The sequence below is a fragment of the Ailuropoda melanoleuca genome, chromosome 11, assembly GCF_002007445.2.
Source record: "Ailuropoda melanoleuca isolate Jingjing chromosome 11, ASM200744v2, whole genome shotgun sequence".
Lineage (NCBI taxonomy): Eukaryota > Metazoa > Chordata > Mammalia > Carnivora > Ursidae > Ailuropoda > Ailuropoda melanoleuca.
Genome location: NC_048228.1, coordinates 98,940,391 through 98,961,830, shown reverse-complemented (window position 1 = coordinate 98,961,830; position 21,440 = coordinate 98,940,391). Strand labels below are relative to the sequence as shown.

Genomic DNA, 21,440 nt, shown 5'->3' with positions numbered 1-21,440 from the left:
GGAGCCTTTCTTGTGTCTTTTTGTGGGCCTGACACACATGTCCCAGAAAAGCATAGCCTGCCTCTGTCGATGACACGCATAAAGTCAGCAGCACATTCCAGCAAGACCTGGTAGACAATGTTACGGGAATAGGGCCCATAGGACCGGGTTTTCCGTTTAGCTGCAAAAGCTGTTCTATGGAGCAGAAGACACGTGAGATGGATCAGAGCAGTGCCTGTTAGTCTGTGGATGTGTCACCTCCCACCCAAACCCGCCCTACACTCACAGGTCACTGGGCACATATGAATGCCATGTGTACAGCCGATCTCTTCCACAGAGGCAATGTGGTGCAGCCGGGGGGGGGAGGGGCAAAGTCATGGGCCCCGGGTCAAACCCTGAGTTGGCCCCTTAGCCATCAGTGCATCTGACCTTAGGACAGTCCCCGAGTCTCCTGAGTTCCTGATCAGCAAATACAAGCAGCAACTATAAGCCTGGACAATAGAGCCTGGAGTCCAACCCTGCCCCTGCCACTGACTTGTTGTATGGCCCCAACTAGTGGTGGACCCCAACTTCCTCTTCCATAAAATGAAAATATAGTACGTAGCTCAGAGAGTTACTGAGTTGTTCAAATCCCAAAAGCAGGCACATGATAGCCATTCAGTCTTACATAAATTAGGATGAGAAGGGATGACGGTTGAGCCCTGCCCAGCACTGCGAGTGACACCGGGGAGGAAGGATCACTCGGTATTAGTTCTTTCCTTCAGTGACCTTATCTCTGGCCAGGCCCGCTGCCAGTATGAGTGCTGAGATCTAGAGGAGACAATGCTGGCTTTGTGTGAGTTCAGTAAGAACACACAGGTGTTGGAGATAGTGTAACTGTACGACTTCTGATTGCCAGTGCATACTGGCAGGCACGCCGACCGTGCTGTCTGCCCAGCCATCCCCCTTCCTGGGAAGCACCTCCCTATCTGTGGTCTCATGGGGACAGTGACAACACAGGGAATCGTCACTGTCCCATGAAGTGTGACCGTGGCCACCATTACTCAGTGGGTCCAAGGTTGGTGACTGGCCCGGGCAGGACTGGAACCGGGGCTTGGGACTTAAAGAGAAGAACCTCCAACCATTCTCCAGGAAGTTGGCTTGAATTCTATGACGCTGGCGTCCTGGTTCTCTGCCACGAGGATGGCAGGAGTGGAGGAGCCCAGAAGGAGGGGGGAGGGAAAAGCGGAGGTGCAAAGGGACTGTGTGCAGAGAGGAGCCAAGGTGGGAGGCAAGGAGGCCGGAGAGTGAGGCTCAGTCCCAGGTGGCTTGCAGTGTGAAGAAACCGGGAGTCATGATGCTAAACTCCTTTTTGACTCCCTTAGCTAACAGGTTTCTGTTAGTGGGAACTCCCACTTCCTACAACATCCTGCCCTTGGCTCAGACTCGGCAGAGACAAGCTTCACTATTCCCTCCTCTCGCCTCCCGCTCACCCAGCTCTGCTCTTGCACCCGCCCAAATCAGATAAACCCAGAACGCTCTTAGAAACAGGTCAACCGGCCTAAAATCTCATTTAAAAATACACTCAAAACAGAGCAGAGAATAATTTTAGAGACTTTCTATAAAAATAAAAACAGAGGATGCTTTTTTTCACTTGCTCCCGTAGAAGAACTCTGATCTGGGTCATGATTTATGCCAAATTCATCACAGACACGTGAACTTGAAAAGGCACTGTTTACCATCCACACCAGATAACCTTCCGCAACAAACACACTTAGTGTGCAATGTACCATTTTTTATAGTGAGCTGCAGACATCGTTAAAGCACTGTGGTAAGGTTAAAGGGAAAGAAATGACCACAAATGAGGTGAACTGTGGCATATAGGAGAAATAACTAGTCCAGGAGACAGAGGTTTCCCCGTCCACCACAGGCTAGCTGTGTGCCTTGAACATGGACCCTTGTTCTGACTTAGCTTTCCAATCTGTAAAGGGGGGTATAATAAATAGAAATAAGACCACCATTTACCACCATTATCTACCTCCCAAAATTGTTGGGGGATTCAAATAAGCTAACACTTAGCACTAAGAATGCCTTAAAGCAGATACTGGGGACAACGCGAAAGAACAAAGAAACAGCAGATTGAGAGCCTGTCAGATGCAGATGTTTTAGCAGGGGAGTAAAGCCCACACAGTAGACTAGCCTTGCACGCGAGCCCTGCCTTCTAGACCCGGTGCTGCGACCCTGGGGCTTGTGGGAAGACACAGCCCCCTGAACTTCAAAAGTAATGGAACGGCTTCTTACAAGGTAACTCCACATAGAATATTCCTGATGGAACAGCAGCAAGGAGATTTTAATGATCCCTCCTGGAGACATCTTCTTTTTTCTCATGTCCCTTTTTGGCACCAATGTTGGCGTCAAATTTGGTCAAGTCTTCCTCTCAAATAATAATAACATTTATTGAAGATTTTTATCTGTGCCTTTCAGGCATGGTTTTAAACATAGGCTTTACATCGTCATCTCATTTAAACCACACAGATAAAAGCTACAAAGTGAGTTATGATTATAGTCCTATTACATCTATGAGAACAGAGGCTCTGAAAATTAACCCTTGCTGGGTCAAGATCACCCAGCAGGTAATTGGCAAGAGCTAGGATTTGAACCAAAGTCCTTTGAAATGAAATCCATTAAAATGGATTCTGCCTCTGTTTCCCACATGACATTTGCCTTGTGCTAAGTTAGTCTGTTATTACCTCCCTCTGGACCACTGCAGAACACTCTAACTTCCTATGACCTCTCCTACCAGCTGCTATCAGATTTTTTTCCCAAAACCCAATTCCCCTTCCACCCTGGCTCCCAGGCCCCAGCAGGTACACGACAGAAAGCAGGGGCTCTCAATAAGTGAATGAAACCAAATGAATGAAACCTTTTCTCATGTTGCCTTAACTTCCTTCCCTCTACTAAACTCACCAGCCTGCCAGTCAGGTCTGACCTTCAGCAGACTTATTCCATGAATACCCACCTCATGGGTCCACCATGAACCACTGTCTCCTCCACTCCCCAGGCACGTGGTTCCCTGTGACGGGAACACCCTTCTCTCAACTCCCCCTGATCATCCTGCCATCAACACCGTTTCTAAGTTGAATGAATGGACAGGCGGCTCCTCCGGAATGTAAGCCATCACTCTCTTCAGCGTGAGTCTAAGTCTGAGACTCAGCATCCCTCCTGTAGCTTCAGAGTGGGGCTGGTGTTTATGAAATAACCACACCAGGTTTTCGAGCATATTCTGCTGTGGTGTATAGTTACCTGCCTTTCTGGTCTGATCTGACCTGACCTTTTCTTCTGCCCAGAAAGTTAAATAGGCTTTTGTGTAAAGTCCCAGCTAAACAAGACCCGTCCATCTTGTATTTATAAGGAAACAACAGGGGCTTCGCTTTAGAGAGTTACAAATGTAAAATGCGTAATGCTGTTTGGCTCAGACACAGGATGCGAAGTGGAAAATTCCCCAGTCCAAGAGCATGAGAAAAGGGAGCCCAGGTTCTAGGGTCTTCCCTTTTGCTTCCATTCCTGCTCTGGACTGGGACTCTGCATTCAAAACAGTCTTCTCTTTCAAATGAAAGAGTATACCTAGGGGATCATTCTCTCTTCGAAGATGTTATTTTGTAGAGGACTTGTCCTGAAGTCATTTGTTTAGGTTAATGTATTAAGTTAGTTAAGCTAATGAATAGGATTCCATTTCTCTCTCTTTCTCTCTCTCTCTCTCTCTCCCTCCCTCCCTTCCTCCCTCCCTCTCTCATTGTTGTTGTTTTTGCATCTTCAGTTATGAAGACGGCTGCCTATGATCTGGTGCTCATGAAATGCACTGGCCCCAGAGGGAAAACAGTGTCTCAGATCTGTCCTTTATGTGCCAAAGCACCTACAGGGCACTTTGAGACCATTAGGAGATCTAGTAACTGGATGAAAGAATTTAAAAAATGGGATGATGGGAAGAAAACCAACACTCCACGATGTCCCATATAAAATTCAATATTATATTCTTTAAGCAACCTAACGATATATATATATGTGTATATATATGTATATGTGTGTGTGTGTGTGTGTGTGTGTATATATATATATATTTTTCCCCCCCCAAGGGATAGTGCTGCTCTGCTCTGGTCTACTGTTGAGGCTCTTGGGAATTTCTTTTTCCAAAGTAATAAGTATTGATGAAGGTCAAGGGATAAGCAAGACTAACACCCTCAGATTATAGAAGGATTTAAATTCTTCAGACACCTCCTTCTAGACCAATAATGACGCTGGCCTTCAAAACTTGAGAATGTATTGGATACAGGATGCCTTTGACCTGATCATTTGAATGCAAAGTTTTAAAAATATTGCTTTTTTTTGGTAAAATAAGTGTGAGGAAGCCTTCCTCTGAAACCTAGAGGGAGCAAAATAAAGCAACATATGGAAGGAGATTATAGGATTAACTAATTACATGATATGCCTTAGTAACACATGGATGCTTGGCAATCTTTTTGAAGATGCTGTTATAAAGTCATATAAAACAACTGAATTCCATTCCTTTTGCATTAAAAAACCCCAAAGGAGCTAAGACTAAAAACACTAGCAGGTATTTGATGAGTCAATAATATTTACACCAAGTCTACAAATAATGGAAGAGGTACCTATTGAGAATAGTGAACTTGTATACTGCATTAATAAATGAACTATTTTCTACTTCCATCTTTTGGATTTCCAAATTTAGTCTTTCAGGCAGGGACATAAACAGTATTTGTCAGGTTCTCTTCAATGGCAACAGGGCTCAGAGTGATTTGTTTCACTGAAATGAAATTTAAACTAACAAAAAATTGAGAACTATGCTTCAAACAATTTCGACTGTTTAATCTGAGACATAAAAAATGTAAGACCATTTCAATATAAATGTATCGTAATGAAAATCTATAAACTGCCCATAATATAAACAAGGGTTAAAGTTCACCAAACACATTCTCTCTCCCTCTCTTTCTGTCTCTCTGTGTCTGTCTCTCTCTCTCTCACACACATACACACACTGACACGTAATCCTCTTACGGACAATAGCTGACCAGCTAAGGAAGATGATAAGGATTACTACAAATTTTATAATTTATATATTGTAGTAATCAATAATAGCATTCAAATCTTCATAGTTTAAAGAACAAGCCTAAAATAGGTCTCACATGAAGTCAATAAAAATTTAGACTGCCAAACCCTAATAGCAGATACTTCCCACAGACCATTGAAATTTTCATAATCTCGTTCCTGAAAACACACGCGAAAACACACGCCTGCAGACTTCCCAGTACAGGAAGTAGGGCAAACACTAGCAACACTCACAAAGGGTAGGGCATAATGACATCAAAGCACCGACAAGAGGCCATCCCTCCTTCCCTCACACTTAAAAGTCTTGGAACCGAAGCAAAGAGTGACCCAGGTAAGCACGGCGGGTCAGGCCTGTCCTTGTCCTCAGCAATGTGAGATTGCTCTTTACGCTGGATGGAGGAGGGGTCAATCTGTAGTGCTGGTCTAGCCACCAGAGGCAATTATTAACTTACCTGAAAGGATTTGGATTTTTACTCTAATTTTTACCTTTGGTTTACACTTGAGAGTAATTCATTGCTCTCACCAGGGGGGAAAAAAGGAAAAAAAAAAAAAGAGGGAGGGAAGGAAGGTCAAGAATTGGAGAACCAACATAGCAACATTGTTTGATTTCATTTCTTACACTCACAGTCCTTGACAACCTACTTAACCTGGCAAGAGTGTTCTTAACTTCCATCTCAATACTTTCTGCTCCTGTGCAATCCAATCACTTTGAATCTGATGCTTTAAGATACTGAATATATGGATAAAATAAAATACTGCATATAATACGTATTTACCGTATTATGATTAACAAACAATATTCTGAGTGCAAACTGAGCATGTCTGGGGACAAACTCCCATCTTTTCCCCATGGTGGGCACTTACCTTCAGGGAAAGCATTGGGCTGCACCACGCCAAGGAAGACGTGCACCATCTGAAAGAGAACGCCAATGGGCCCAGCTTTGTAAGTGTCTTTGGTCTCATAGTTCGTGGCAGGCAATTCAAACTCCAACACATCAGAACCCTCTGTGGATGACAGCAGCCCCAGGGCAGAGGTATCCCAGCACAGCTCCAGCAGCAGCAGGAAGCCGAGGACGAGGGCCATGGCTAGCAAGGTCCCCCGCGCATGAGGTAGAGCTGGGCGCCTCCGGCCTCAGAGGTTCTGAAAGCCTTGGGTGAGACACAAGCGTGCGTTCCCGCGCTGAAGAGGCTCGGCGACAAGCGCTGGGTGGGTATGTGGAGTCCACTCCCTTTCCTGGCCGGGTTGGCATGCAGCGAGAGGCGTCGGAGAGCCTTCTGTGGGTCCGGGTCTGGTCCGTGGCTCAAGGCACCATCCCTGGTGGGAGAGAAAGACAGTGCTCACTTCACACACAGCCTGCCTGCCCCAGGAGCTTCTTCGAGAGGAGGTTGCAGAGCTTCTGAGCCAAGGCATCAGCCTAATCCTCTGGGTGGGAGGCAAATGCGGAGCCTGCTTAGAGCCGAAAGCCAGAAGGTCCTACCCCAGGGGCCAGACGCAGAATGCAGACCTTGATGGGTTTGGGAAACACCCTAAGATGTAGAGAATGTTGTGCGGCCTTAGAAACAGACATTTAAGGAGCACTTACTAGGTACCCAACACCGCTGTACGTGCTGGGCCAGCTGGACCTTGCGGAAGGCATTATACCATTTACAGATGAGGAAACCACACCACAGAGGACTTTGGGGACTTGCCCAAGGTCAGGGCTGATTAATGGTGGGGTCACAATTCAAACCCGGGAGTTTGCCTTCAGAGCCCACACAAGACACCAGAACACCGTTCTACAGAGCCCCCTCTCTGGGGCTCCCCACAGGCACCCAGAGGTCTCCAACCATAGACTATATGCTTATTTTTTCTCCAAGCTGTCCCTGCTTCTGGAGATGTATCTTATTTGTTTTTTATTCTACTCATTTGCTCACTGACCTTATTTCAGACATGCCCCTCTCCACCTCACCCCTGACCCAAACTAGAAGGCCTCAAGGGCACAAACCAAGTTCTCTAAGGCCAGGTCACACTGGAATCTACCTTTCTAACATGTTCACCAGGTAATCCTGATAGAAACCTTCACCCCCGAGTCACTACCTGGGAATTACGGGTCCCAGGGATGAGAGACAGGACAGAGGGAGATTCCCCGCTGTCCTTTCTGGGAGGGAGAAAGAAACAGGAACGCGAAAAGCAGCTACCAAGCCAGGTAGCGAGGGCAAGAGACGGAGGGCCTCCAACTTGGACCCTGTCCCCTTGTGTTTCTAGCCCCAGAACTGAACACAAGACAGAGCACTCAGTTGAAGCTCAGTAAATACACCTGAACATAAAATTAAATAAGCCAAAATGACTGCTTTGCTTGTGCCACCGCGCGGAACCAGGTGCATGAGAACACAACATAGGAGGGAACGGGATGCTGTGCTCGCGCTCTATTCTGGGGTCAGGAACACCCTGATTTTATTCTATTTTGTACATGGGATACACACTTAGTAACTTTCAAAATAAGGGCAGAGTGCTTCTGAAACCACCGTGAGAGGGGGGAAAGAAGGTCATCAAGAAAGTGACACATTGCACAAGGGGCCAGAGGGCCCACGACCTGTATTCCACCGGGTCAAAGAAAGCCCCACAGGAAAGGTGTGAATGCATGAGCTGTTTGAGTGAAGATATTAATTCATATTTAATCCCCTGGATATTGCCTTATCTTCTAAATCCTGTCCCACCCCAGTTACTTCTGCACAGAACTCCCAATAGAATGATCCTAAACTCCCTCTTTATCTAATCATGGGTTGCTCAGAGCCCTTACAGCTCCCAGTGCCAACCTCGTTAACCCCGAATCAGCTTCCTGTCAGCTCTCCGTCACACCTGTGGATATACCAGGACCCTGGGAACTATTTCCAAAGGGCATTCTCCCTTCCAGGCATGGCTGCTGCAGCCTTTCCTTGGGCTCTGGATTATTCTAGCCTTTCACTGGTTCTAGTCAGAAGTCACCACTGTGCACGTTCGACCACGGGCCTGCTCTGCTCCATCTTCAAATAGTTTCCAGAAAGGACAAACGAGAAAGACACAAAACCAGCTAACCTTTGCAAGGCCACTCTCTGGGAGTCTGCGGGACCGCAGAGGGCAGGAGAGAGAGATGAAAGGAGAGCGTGTGTGTGTTATTCAGGTGGGCTAGGACTACTCTCATTAGACAGGAAGGCAGGCATGCACACACACATTACACACACCACACATACACACACCACACACTAGCACACACCACACTTACACACACCACACACACTAACACACCCCACACATACACACGCTAGCACATGCCACACACACTACACACAGTAGCACACATCACACACATTAACACTCACCACACATACACACACCACACATAACACAACAAACATGCATATAACACACCCTAACACACATATACACCACACAGACACACTACACATATACACACCACACACATACCACACCCACTCACACACTCCACACATACACAAAACATACATACACACAAACACGCACGCTCATATAAATGCCATATACAATACACAAACAGGCTCCCATCTTGTTCTCTGCTAAAGGACAGGCAGGGAGCACAGCAGCTGGAAGGATTAAAGGCTCAGCTGCTAAGAAAGGCGGACTTCCTGGGACCTCCACCACGCCTCAGCCAGGGATGGAGAGAAGCACAGCGGGAGAGGGATGGCATGAGGCCTGTGGAAAAGCTATGAATAAACAGTTTCAAACTCTCTCCTTGAAAAGCCGGGAAGGCAAATGCCAAGTGAAATGCGGCCCCACTCACTGCCGCGAAGCTGGACGGCTAGTCAAGCCGGCCAGCACCTCGAGCTGCCGTCCAGATTTCCTCATGTCTTGCTCCCAAGCGTCGGTCCCTCTCACGTTTACAGTAAATGTTAATACTAAAATCTCACTACTTAGGAAACACTAGATAACTAAAGTCAAGCCTAAAGAGATGGTCTGGGTCCTCACCTGTTAACCTCACCGGGTAGCAGGAGCACCTGGGAGCAGCTCCTGGGACTGCCCGTGTAAAACCCAGGCCAGCTCTCCTGGACCTGGAGTTGCATTAGCATACAATGCCTATTTATTCAAAATGCTAATTATTGGACCTAATTTCTGGAGGGGGGCATTAATCTGCATTGTTGACATTCTTCCCCTGTGACTGATTCTCAAGACAATGGAAGTTTGAGAACCAGCACTGTTCCTGAGTACTCCCTCACCTGGCTTATTCAGGCCACTTTCCAAAGACACCTTTGGCTTCTCAAATAACAACTGCAAGACAACAGATGCGAGGAAAAATCCCCCAGATGCCCTTCTTATATTGCTTTAAACCGATTTATCCCAGCTGCTGTGTGGGGGTCTCTGATTTACTCATCTCTGTGCCCCCCCAGAGCCAGGCACACAATAGGCGCTCCATAAAGGATTGCTGAAATCAAACGGTGAGGGTTAGAGGGAGAACTGACATGAAAATGGTCATTTTACCCATTTCAAAATTCTATCGAGCATTTATTAGCAGTCCCATAGCCTCTGGAAGGCAGGCGTTGGAGTGTTTGCAGTTATTCCAACAATATAGGCAGCAGATTGTCTCTTTACTGGATGGGCCCATGGCAGAGCAACTGGTCTACCATCCTGGGGCCATGCCTTCCGCTGGGACCCTCAACTTTGCAGGCCTTGGAAACTGCTCCCTCGGGCTAGCTCCTTACACAGGCACTAGACCAATCAATAAGGCAATCTCACCATTTTTTTGATTTATGGGGTACAAATTCCTGGTTTCCATTCCAAATGCACTGAGTTCAAACTGGGAAGGGGGCCTGAGAATGAGAATTTTGAGCAAATACTTCACATGATTCTGAACTTAAGCGGGTCCGGGTCCCGCTTGCTTGTGCCCTAGTACCTGGCAAGCCACAGCCGCCGGCTCCCCTCCTGTGGCTGGAAAGAAGACCCACCACGCAGTCATCAGAGAATGGCACTTCCACAAAATTAAAAGCAAGTACGGTGACCATCTAGCTTCATTTCTCCTCTTTTCAAAAGGATCTTTGCACTGAATGTTTGTCACCTGGGATTTCGGGGTGGGGGGATGGGAGCTGCTCAACTTCTGAGCCAACCTTTGTGAGTCCTGTGGGCAGAACAGCTGCACTTCATTGTGAGGTCAGCTGAGGTGCCCAAACTGTGCCCTGGGGGTGCCTCAAACTCACCAAGCAGATGCTTATTCCCGGCCTTGTGCAGGGGACACACACTCAAGCACAGGCAGTTTCTAATTCATTCTAGCAATGATGGCACAGTGCCAGCAACCACAACCAGAGTCTTGCGGTGGCAGCCGTGGCCACACACCAATCGGGGGTCCTGTTGCATGTACTGCATGAGCTCCTGGGCCTGGCTAGCCCGCCTTCCTGTCACTGCTCTAGGCTACCAAGTACAGTCCCTTTTCTGCTAAAATTACCCAGAGTTGGCTTCTATCATCTGTAACAAAGCATCCTGACCCTCGACGAATCTGAGATAGCTGTTGGTCTCCTGCAAAATCTTTATCCTTCATATTTTAAACAGCACCAATAAAATAATACTTGGTTTAAAGTCTTACTACTTTGAACCTGTCCTCTGATGCACCTGTTTACTTCACCGTGCTGAAATGCACAGAAATAGTCCAGGGTGGAAATCATAAGGAAGTTCACTTAAAAAAAAAATTATGGGACATATCAAGGAAGCAAAACGAAACTAAAGGACATGGCTGAAGTGACAACAGGCCACACGTTGGAGACAGAAGTCTCTAGTCCCATTCATTAACCCTGTGACTTGAGTGGTTGCTTACATTCTCCCTGCTTTCCTTTGCTCGTCCATGAAGTGGGGTTGCGAATAGTGCTAGAGGGCTAGACACGGAGTATGTACAGCACCAGGCAGACAGCTGGCAGTCAATAAAGGGTCTGAACTGCCATTGCCAGCATCAATCCACACTCCACGGCTTCCAGAGGATACTCACAAAAAAGTGCGAAAGAAAAAGAAGTAGTAACTTCACACAATGTGAATCCACAATGATTCCCATCCTCGTCTTTGGGCCACAAAAACATCATTCGCGAACGGTTCAACCCAACATATAACGGCAGATGCTTGAGTCTCCAGTGGGGCGTTCAAGGACCCCTATCGTTCACCTGCGTGTCTTAACGAAGGTCAGCCGCTGCCCACAAGCACCCTGGAAAACCTTTCTGGATTGGAGCCGGGGCGGGAGGGAGGTCAGGAGCCGCCTGGGGACAAGCGCAACCTGTTGCTGCAGGAAGCTTGGGGAGCCGGCTTACCCCAGCCTTTCCCTCCAATCCACCTCCAGGCCGGACCCCTTCCTGCCCTGTCTCCCTCCTCGGCAGGAGGCTCTCCCGGCTGCGGGACACAAAAGAATGGGAGGTAGGGCGGGCGCGGGAAGCGAGGAGCCTCGAGGAATCCGCCGCCGCCTGGGGGAGGGGGTTGCCCAAGTAACTTGGCTGCCCCGGCGCCTCCGCGCTGGATCCCCGCCGCCGCCCCCGGAGGCTGCGTCGGGGTCGCCAGGGAGAAGGGGGACCAGAGCGGTGTGCCACCCCCTCGAATACCCTCCCCCTCTCGGAGCGGGCTTTCGGGGAAACTGACCTGCGGCCCCCGCCTCTCCCGCACCTCGAAGCTCCTTCCTCTGTCCACGCTTCCCTTTGTTGTCCCAGCCGGCGCCGTACTGGCGAGGTGCGCCCAGAGCATTCAGTTCTCCACCCGGCAATTGCCGTATCTCCCCTAACTGTGCATACAGGGGGTGGGGGCAGCGTCTAGCCAGGGGTGCGTGAGGCTCTCCCATAGACTCTGGGAGACCGCCTCCCGGGCTCCCCCCGGACCCCCTCCTGCTATGGTCTATTGCACCGTGTACTCCAATCGGAAAACCAGGGGGAGGTGATCTCTTTCCATCCCCGGCCGGCGAGGCTCACTGCCCCGCGCCCCCAGGGCACCCCCAGCACTCCCCTCCCCGCAGAACAGTTCCCAAGCCCCTGACGAGCCTCCCCTCCGTTCTCCGCCCTCTCAGAGAGCGAGCCCGCGGCTTCGGGGGTCCGGGTCCCGCTTGCTTGTGCCCTAGTACCTGGCAAGCCACAGCCGCCGGCTCCCCTCCTGTGGCTGGAAAGAAGACCCACCACGCAGTCACCAGGCAGCGGGCAAAGTTTGCGCGCGTCCGAGCTCTGCCCGGAACTCAGGCTGGCCGGGCGCCCGGACCACCTCGCCCACTTTGCAGCCGCCTGGCTCCCCGGCCGCTCCCAGGGCTCGTATACCTGCCGCGGGGCCGGAGGACGGGGCGCGGAGGCCCGGGAGGAGAGGGGCACAGAGCGAGCCCCTCCGTTCCCGATTTCCCGCCCCCAGCTTTCTGCAGGGGGGTGCGCTGCGGCCCCCGCCGTCTCCGCGGACGCCTCAGGGGCTCAGGGATGAGGACGCCGCTACTCACCGTGCGCCGGGTCCAGCTCCCGTTTCGGCCCCCGTCCCTGCCCGCCCTTCCTTGCAGCGGCGTTCGCCCCACTCGGTTCGGCTCATGAATGATTTATGAGCCGCTTCGGGGACCCCCGGGACGGCTTCCGGAGGAGCGGCCCCGCTGCCCCGCGCGCCGGCCAGCACCCGGGGCGCGGCGGGCCCGGAAAGCGCCGGCGCTGGAGGCGCGCGAGCGAGGCCCGGGGTGCCCGCGGGGACCTGTTGCCGCTTCCCCTGCTGCCGGGCGGGGACTTGCGGATGGAGCCTCCGGAATGCCAATGCTACTTAAGCCTAATCACCCCCAGCCGAAGAGCTGAGCGCGCGGCCAGGTGGCAGCCCGGGACTCGCTCACTATTTTAAAGATAGCTAAGCCTGGGGTTTTGGATGCACTCCGGCTGGACCAGCAGGGAAGCTTCGCGACGACGCCCGGAGGTACCCACCGGGCCTGGGCTGCAGGCATTTCCTGAGGCTAGAGTCCTGCTCACGCGAGCACGCCCTTCTCACAGCACCCACGCCTCCTTCACCTGGGCAGAGCCCTCTACTTGGAACGCCGCCACCCTTCTAAAACTCCTGCTCTTTCTGGTTCCAACACAGTCAGGCCCCGGCGGACCCCCGACCCCAGCCGCCTTTGATCTTCTATTGCTGGGTCCCAAGAGACTTCTTTTCTAATTTACCCAGACAAAAGCAAACCCAAATCCTTTGGTTCCTTAATATGTACCAATCACGACGCTCGTGGCCAGAGCTGTAAAACCTCCAGGAAGCAATCCTTGCTCCCACGTATACATACAGGAATCATCTGTAGCACGAAGCACAAGGCGCTTCAATCATTCTGCTCAGATGTGGGCCGAGAGTCCCCTGCCATCCCCTGTTCACCTCTCTGTCAAGCTGCCAAGCTGCCAGGCTGAGCGGGTGGAAACCAACCATAAGTACTCACTCCCTCTCTTAACTGCATTCACCAATGTGCATGTCCCGCCTCGCGCCCCACTTCCTGTCTTGAATTGAGAATACTATCTGCTGGAAAACCTAGGACTTAGGGAAGAAAAGCACCGTCAGGGTGGCGGCTAGCAGCATTAGGCTTTCATGTTTGTGATGGGGATGGACGGAGGGATGGATGGATGGATGGATGGATAGATGGAAGAATGGACAGGACCATTTCCACCGTGGCTCTTTGACTAACCCCAAAATCTAGCCTGAAACCTGTGCTGGAAGCATTGTTTATTTAAAGTTTAAATTGATCTTGTATGTGCATACTTCTAGGACAACTAATGCCAGATCAGGAAACTTCTGAAAAGGACACAAGAGGCAGGGCACGTATAGGTGGTAGTCAGGCCTGATGTTTCCTCTCTGGAGCCCCTGCTGGTCAGGGGCCTCTGCTTCAGCACCCTCAGAGGCCCCCAGCACTTCTGCTCCAAGGGAGTCCTCTCTGGGCTGGGCCCGGAGGAGAGTCGGCCCCTCCTGAGAGCAGCGAGCTCTGCCTTGCGTCAAAAGTTGACCCTGTCCCTTTTAATCACTGTGACTTTGGCTGCCTAATCTCCTTGAGCCTCAGTTTGCTTGTCTGCAAAATAAAGACAGTTGTGCCTCCCAGGGTTCCTGTTTACTCCTAGTAATAATAAAAATAACAATGACAACAATAGTAGGAGTGAGTGCTAACACTTCACAAAAACGCTTCCTCTGAATGAGGCACTAGGCCCAGAGCTTTAAGTGCTTTATTTTGTGTCCTCTTAGCTACAAAGACAGCATATTATCTCCATCTTAAAGATAAGGCTAAAAATAGGTTCAGTCATTTGCTGAGGCCACAGAGGTAGTAAGGGAGGCGCTGAATTTGAACCCAGATCTGGCCTCCAGAGCCCACCACTGCCCTAGTGCACCAGTGTCCCAAGAGTTAACATAAAACCCTCTGTCCTGTGCTCCCCCGACTCCAGCATCGCATTCAAATGATGGGCCATCTGTCTTCCTGTAAGCACCCAATGCTTCAGCTGCTTTTACCCATTTTCATATGCCTGCCTCCCTCCAGCACCTACTCTATGTGGACCGTTGGAGGTGTTCAATAAGTGAATGAATGAATAATAAACAAAACACAATATTAAGATCTGTTCTGAGCAGACTTAGGCAGACAGTGACCCAGGACTTCATGATTTATTCTGTTCAGTTCGGCTTGGAGTCCTAACGCTACAGGCCTGCTATCTAGCACAACCGAATTTCTCTGTCGTCTGTTACGTGCAAGGCTGGAGGAGGTAATATTATTCCCATATATCCATTCAGTCATTAGGTGCAAAAATTAGGTCTCCCTTTCCGAAATCGCTCCTCATTTTTCCTGCCCAAATGAAATCTAAACACGAGGCAGTGTGACATCCTAGGGAGAGCCAGAAGATTCTTTCAGATACTGTCACTAACTGCTAATGTGGTCCCTGGTAAGTCCTGTAACCCCCATGGGCTTCACATTCCTCATCGGTCCAATAGCCTTGCTCAGTGACTGGATACTTTTGGACCCCGCGGATATAGGACATTTTCATCAACACAGGAAGGACTATTGGATAGTGCTGGTTTAAATAGTGAACCGTAATAAAGGAAGAATGACAGCAGGACTGGGGTAAGAAACTGAAGTTTCCACAGAAATTATCAGGGTTATGGGGCATTAGAAATGAAGTGTTGAGATTAATCATTGTCTGAGTAGACAACACTCGGTCATTCAACAATCCTCAATCTTTGACAAGCCGTTCCTTATGAAGGACTTTGGATAGTCTTCTCTGAATCACTAAGACTAAAACAAAATAGGTCAGTGAGTATATTATTCTCATTAGCCTGACATTTTCTACCATGAATAATTATGCTCCCCACTTGCCCCCAAAATAATGTGCTCGTAGGACCAACATACATGGCAGCATGTGACCCTTTAGGAAATCAGGTTTGTGTCATCTCGATATTGGCTCCCCTGCCTTCTTAAGCCTGAAATTTGTGTAAGAGACGGCTAAGGAGAGAGGGAGAAGTTGAGCAGGGGTGGGAAAGAAAGGAGGGTAAGGGAGAAAGAGAGAGAGAGAGAGAGAGATACTGTTCCAAATCAAAATTCCGCTAGTCTTGAAGGGAATGGCTTCATGCAAGCCAGGGTTCTCCTATAAGTGTTTTACCTCATGGTTTCCTGTTCATCTTGCTTTTCTCCCCTTGCCTCTGGGCTTAGAAACCAAACATAGCTTTGTTGATGTTTACTACCCAGAAGCCAAAAAAACATGCTTCTTGTAGTTCAACAACCTTCAGGTAAGATTTGTAACTCATTCATCAAGCCCACTGTGTACTAATTCAAAGGCAGAGGAAGAAAACTTCAACCCAGTTTGGACAAAGAGGAGGAAAGAAAGAGCAGGGGCCAGACCAGGGCCAAGGCCAGCACCTCCACGCCTGGATTCCGAACCTGGGAATTTGGAAAACCCCATCACACTTTAACTGGAGGCTGGTGTGGGGTGGTTTTATATTTTATGTGCTGGATCTGACTCCCAGTAACGGTTTCAAATAAAAGCTTCATCTCTAGGGCTGGCTTTCCACTGCGCCTTTCCCTCTGACATCATTTTTAATACGCACGAACTCAGAAGGGGCTTCCTAATTTGCCTTTGGTGACCGCATGGGGGGAAATGAGAGCCACAGAAGGAAAGGGAGTTACAAAGCTTTAGGATACGTGATCTCATCTTCTCAAGGAGGGCGAGGCTCTTTCATCTAAATGTTTGGACTGAGATGGAGGAGGGAGGTAGGCAAGAAAGTTCCACAATTTCTGGTTCTGTAGTCCTCAGTTTTTTTAGTCATATCCTCTAAAAGGCTCACCCAGGAACTTGTGATTTATACAACAGTAAAACATACGACTCTCCTAAGAAGTGTTTCACCCCTCTGGGAATGATAGCTATTATTACTTCTTTCTAAGAATTTGCACTTAACCTCTTCTCATTATCTGAAAGCATGGATTAGCCATCTGTTAGTCATCCATTCAGTAACATCGACGCAGCCCCTACTATATAGGTCAGGAGCCAGAGAGTCCAGTTACCCTGACCCAGAATATACTCAGTGGAAAACAAGAAAACTTTTGTCAAACACTGTCTTTCCTCTTATTTACTCCTTGCCTATTTTCCTCATCTTGAGACTTTTTTTTTTTATAAAGAATTCTCTTTTGCTTCATACTCTATCTGCTACCTAAGCTATAATCAGATATTTATTTTAAGCACAATAAACTGTCTTCTAATTAAAACACTCACTTTGGCTAGAGCAACTAAAATGTTAAATTATAGCCCCACCCAACTTTGAGGGCATTATGCCAAGTGAAATAAGTCAGAGAAGAGAAAAACAAATACTGTATGATCTCAGTTACATGTGGAATCTAATAAAACGAAACAGAGGTCAGATTTGTGGTGGCCAGGGGCGGGGGCTGCGGGTGGGGGGAGGGGGGAAGGTGGTCAAAGGGCACAAACTTTCACTTACAAGCTAAGCTAAACAAGTCCCGGCGTTGGGATGATATACAGTGTGGGGACTCTAGTTAACAATACTCTATTGTATATTTGAAAGTTGCCAAGCAAATAGACCTTAAAAGTTCTCATCACAAGGAGAAAAAAATTTTCTCAGTAAAACTGGAAAACATAATATAAAATAAAAACCATGAAATATGATATGAAGAATTATAGTTCCAGTCAGCTACTTATTCCACAGGGTGAAGAAGGAACAGTGATTTGTGGGGCACGTGGGGGGAGGCATGGGATGTAGAGCTTGAAGAGACGTGAAGACAGTCCTTGTTCTGCTCATTCATTCATTCATTCATTCATTCTCTCCTACGGTGCTTATCCACAGACATTGACTGAGCACCTTCTGTGGGCCAGACTGAGCAGAGAACAAAGGGGTAAGCCCTTGCCCCCGCCCCAGAGCTCACTCCCTTATAGAGAACATGAAACATGAAAGCCACCAAATCAATACACATGTTTGCTATATACCCTTGAATATGTTACTTAACCTCTGTGAATTTCAGTGTCCTCACCCACAAAATAGAGGTTTTGCAAAGATCAAATGAGCCAACACATGCAACATGCCTGGCACAGAGTAGGCAATAAAGGTCAGCTCTTGTATCTTCTCTTTCTATTTCTCTGTCAAACTCTCTCTCATCCCCTGCCCTCACCCCCCTATTTCCAATTTCATAGATTAGGAGAGTGGGGCTATTGGCTCCACAAACTAAATGCACATCCCAAAGATATTTACATATTACGCCCCCAAGGATTTGCAAGGATCCAAGTCAGAAAAAAACACATTCCGGACATATTCTGACCTCTGCCCTGCGGAAGAAATTGTCCAACACTTGGAAATGGGCAAGGAGATGATTAGCAATTTTTTCAGCAGAGTGAGGGGCATGGTCTAAGGGACCTTCAGGAAATTACTGGATTCTACAGAGCCGTGTACCTTTCATTGTATTCCTATTGACTAGGCTGTATTACAAAACCGTAAGGATGGAAGTGAAATTGTAGAACACTGATAGCAATGCAAATGAATGTTCTCCATGAAAGATAATTCCATTTCTACCCTGTAGAGAAGATGACCCCAAACACAACATTTTGGTACCCTACAGGCTGGTGACAGGCTTTGCAGCTACCAGCCAATAGTCATTTCAGCATTCCCGATTGCATATATAAATGTCTGCTTCTCAAAGTGTCCTCTGAACGGTCATAACATCTCACTGGTTCTCTCATTAATTACTGAGCTGAGTAAAACCTTTGACATGTGTCCACTACATATCTACATGAAATGTTTTTAATTCCTTGAACGTTAAATTTAGAAACCCTAAGGGAGCTTATGACCTCTAGGGAGATAAATAGCAAATTTTAACATGAATTAATTCTGTTAATGGAAATTTGAATAAATGCTGGAAAGGTGAAATTCTACATCTTTGTATAGATTCTAATATTATGATAAGAGTCCCTTCACTGGGACAGAGATGCTGCAAGCGGCACCCCAAAGTTCCTGCCAACTTCTCTCCCAAAGCTTCCCTGCGACAAACCCGTTTAGAGCCATCTTTGACCCAAGACTCCAAGAAACTGCTAAGGACAAAGGGAAAAATTTCAAAAAGTTAGATTACAGTGAACTCTTTTTGACTGCTGGGAACCCAGAATGATTTGTTTTTTAATTAATACGTTTAAGGTTCTTAAAGAACAAGGAATGTGGCTGGGAAGCAGGTTCACACATTGACAAATGTGGTTCTTGGCTCCATTCTCAGGATTCAGGTGGACACCTCCCGCATGAAAGATGGGGGCACGTGGAGGAAGGATGGGTTCCGTGGAGTATGTGTGCAGGAACTGTGCTTGGAGACGGGCTAATCCCTTCCAATTACCTGGGTGAAATCTGGGTGAGAGTTCCAGAGTCGTTTCATTATGGAAGGAGGAAAAATTACAAATGAAGCGAGAAAATTGTTCTGGATCAGGGTTTTTTAACCTGGGCACTCTCGACATTTTGAAGTGGATAATTCTTTGTCGTGAGTGGTCCTGGGCATGCAGGCTGCTCAACAGCGTCCCTGACTTGCACCCCCCAGAGAGAAGTACACCCCCCTCTCAGTTGTGACCACCAAAAATATTCAAAACCCAGAGTTTGATTTTTTTTTTAAAGCATAGGAAAAACTATTGAGTTTGAGCAGATTTTATCAGATACATTTAAAGAGGGATTTCCTGGTGTCAGATTTGGCAAATGCTAAGGATTTTGGACATAAACTGAAACATATCCGGCACCCAAGCCCCTTGACCCGTTCATGTTACATACCTGGTCCTGGGGAGCCAGCCCTCACATTACCCCCAATGACAGCCTGCCCTGAAAGAATTGCAAACTGAGTTATTTCAGGAAAGTAAATTGCCTACTTTTATGCCTCCTGGAGACATTTACACATGTCCTGTGCTGGGCGCTGGGTGCTGGGTGCTGGGAGCTGACTGCTTGTTCTGAGTATAACCTAGCCCTTGGAGAAACTCAACATTTTACCTAGAACTTTGAGCAGAGAACATTCCCAAACAAAGAATAGGAGTGTTAATGATCTCTCCCATGACCTAATGAGAAAGCGCCTGGCACATTATAGGGCCTCAGCTGATCTCAGAGAAAAACAAGGAGAATAAGGTGAAGCTTGAACCTCTTAAGGCAAATAAATGTAGCAGCAGTAAGATGGTGCTGAAGGGTAGAAAAAGTCTGTCCAGTCTGTGTGCTCATTGCCGGCACTGAGCAAAGTACTTCCCATACATTCCCTTATTTGATCAACCCTCTTAAGGGGGCATTGTTACCCCCATTTTCCAGAGAAGGAAACAGGCTCACTGCCCGAGGCCGTATTTTGTCAGTTTCATAATACGAATAACAATTACCATTTACCAGGGTAACCATTATTATAAATATCTCATTTACTATGTAAGGTACTTGTAAGAAGCAGGTTATTATCCAAGCAAATCAAACAAAAGTCTGTTGTGCACTTGCTATGTGTCAGGATGGCGCCAGGTGGCAGGGACACAGCCGCAGACAGGCCCTCCCCCCACGAAGTGTGCAGCACAGGAGGGAAAACAGACATTGACAAATGCTTACAGGTGCGATGGTTCATCTCGCAGTCCTGCCTTCTGCCTCCCTGCTGGAGGCACTTACGCAAGAATACGGATGGCAGCCTTCAGACCTAGGACTGGAAGTAAGTGAGCTTTTAGTGAGCATCTCCTCTGTGCCAGGCAAGATCTGTCCTTGGAACTTAGGGACACAGAGGTGACTTCAGCCCTATCCCAGTGAGAAGCTCTTGGCGTGGACCTGGCCTCCCACCTACTGTCATTGCGCCATTTGACTCTATTAAATGGCAGGTAACAGTGGTGGTACAGAAATAATTTTAGAAGAAAGTGTAAGCGGAACAAACAACAAAATCCTGGATCTGTTGGAGTCCAAGAAAGCAATGCTGATAACCTTGGGGAAGCAGCAGGGCCTCGGAAACACTCAGCTGAGGTTTCTAGAGCTTGACTGCGACAAAAGACAGAATCACGAACTTGCAGAAAACAAACAAACAAACATTTGTATGCATGTCATTCTGCAGAATGTTTCAGAAGCCACCTAATGCTAAAAGTGCTAAAATGCATAAAACTAAAAAGAGGATGTAATGCTTTTAGAGGTCTCAATTTGAAGAAGTGGGGGGAAGAAGAAAAGTAAAATTAAAGTTGAATCCTAAGGAAAAAAATCCCCTCGTAAGGAGCCCTATAGATGCAAGGAATACTGATGAACATTGTAAGCATGCACTGAAGTAAAATTTAAATCGGTAAAACCACCAAAGCTGAGTAATAGGTATCAGGGGTTCTATTTCATGCCAGTTTGAAATTTTCCACTATAAAAAAGGTAAAAAGAAGAAAAAGAAAAAAGGAAGCAACCAAGTCAATGGCTGGGGGAAATAGGAAGTGGTCCTGGGGCCTATCTTTGAGCTGCAGTGAGGTCACGATGGTTGCTGGGGGTGAGGCCGAAGGGCTGAGTTCAGTGCAGGGTGAAAGACCAGTCAGCAGGCGACGAGAGCCATCTGTCTCGCCTTGGCTAACCATCATATTAGTTCTTATGGAAGGAAGGACAATGGCAAATGCCTGAGAAGTTTAATAAGTAAGGGCCAGCTCCCTCTCAGTTGTAGACCAGTGAGTGACACAGATTCTGGAATCACAGACTGTGGAACGGATTAACCTAGGTTGGAGTCTGGCTCTGGTGCCCCTAAATCCATGTGTCACCTTGGCCCTATTACCTAATGCCCATAAAGCCTTGGTTTCCCTCACCCGTAAAGTGGAGTGAACACCGATAGTACGGCTGGGTGTTGACAGCATTACATGAGATACGGTGTATGCTGGAGGGTTCCAGGGACAGCCGGTTTTTTCCTCCTGACCATCACACCTGGGATTATATTTAGGGCAGGACAGTG

At 48.0% G+C, this 21,440-nt stretch overlaps 1 protein-coding gene across 7 annotated transcripts in view; it reads right to left on the bottom strand.

Annotated features, from left to right (window-relative positions):
• PROM1 (prominin 1) overlaps positions 1-13,077 on the bottom strand; it is a 112,222-nt gene extending 99,145 nt beyond the window's left edge. For 2 of the 7 annotated variants that reach the window (XM_034672071.1, XM_034672072.1), the window contains exons 1-2: positions 12,513-12,784; positions 5,947-6,397 (exon numbers count right to left, since the gene is read on the bottom strand). In XM_034672071.1, coding sequence (XP_034527962.1) covers positions 5,947-6,166 — 220 coding nt within the window. In that variant the 5' untranslated portion in view covers positions 6,167-6,397; positions 12,513-12,784. Of the gene's footprint in view, positions 1-5,946; positions 6,398-9,968; positions 10,036-11,683; positions 11,838-12,512; positions 12,785-12,972 lie in introns of those variants that run through there. The other 5 variants (XM_034672069.1, XM_034672066.1, XM_034672070.1 and 2 more) reach the window with 5 other exon arrangements.
• Positions 13,078-21,440: the final 8,363 nt, after the last annotated feature.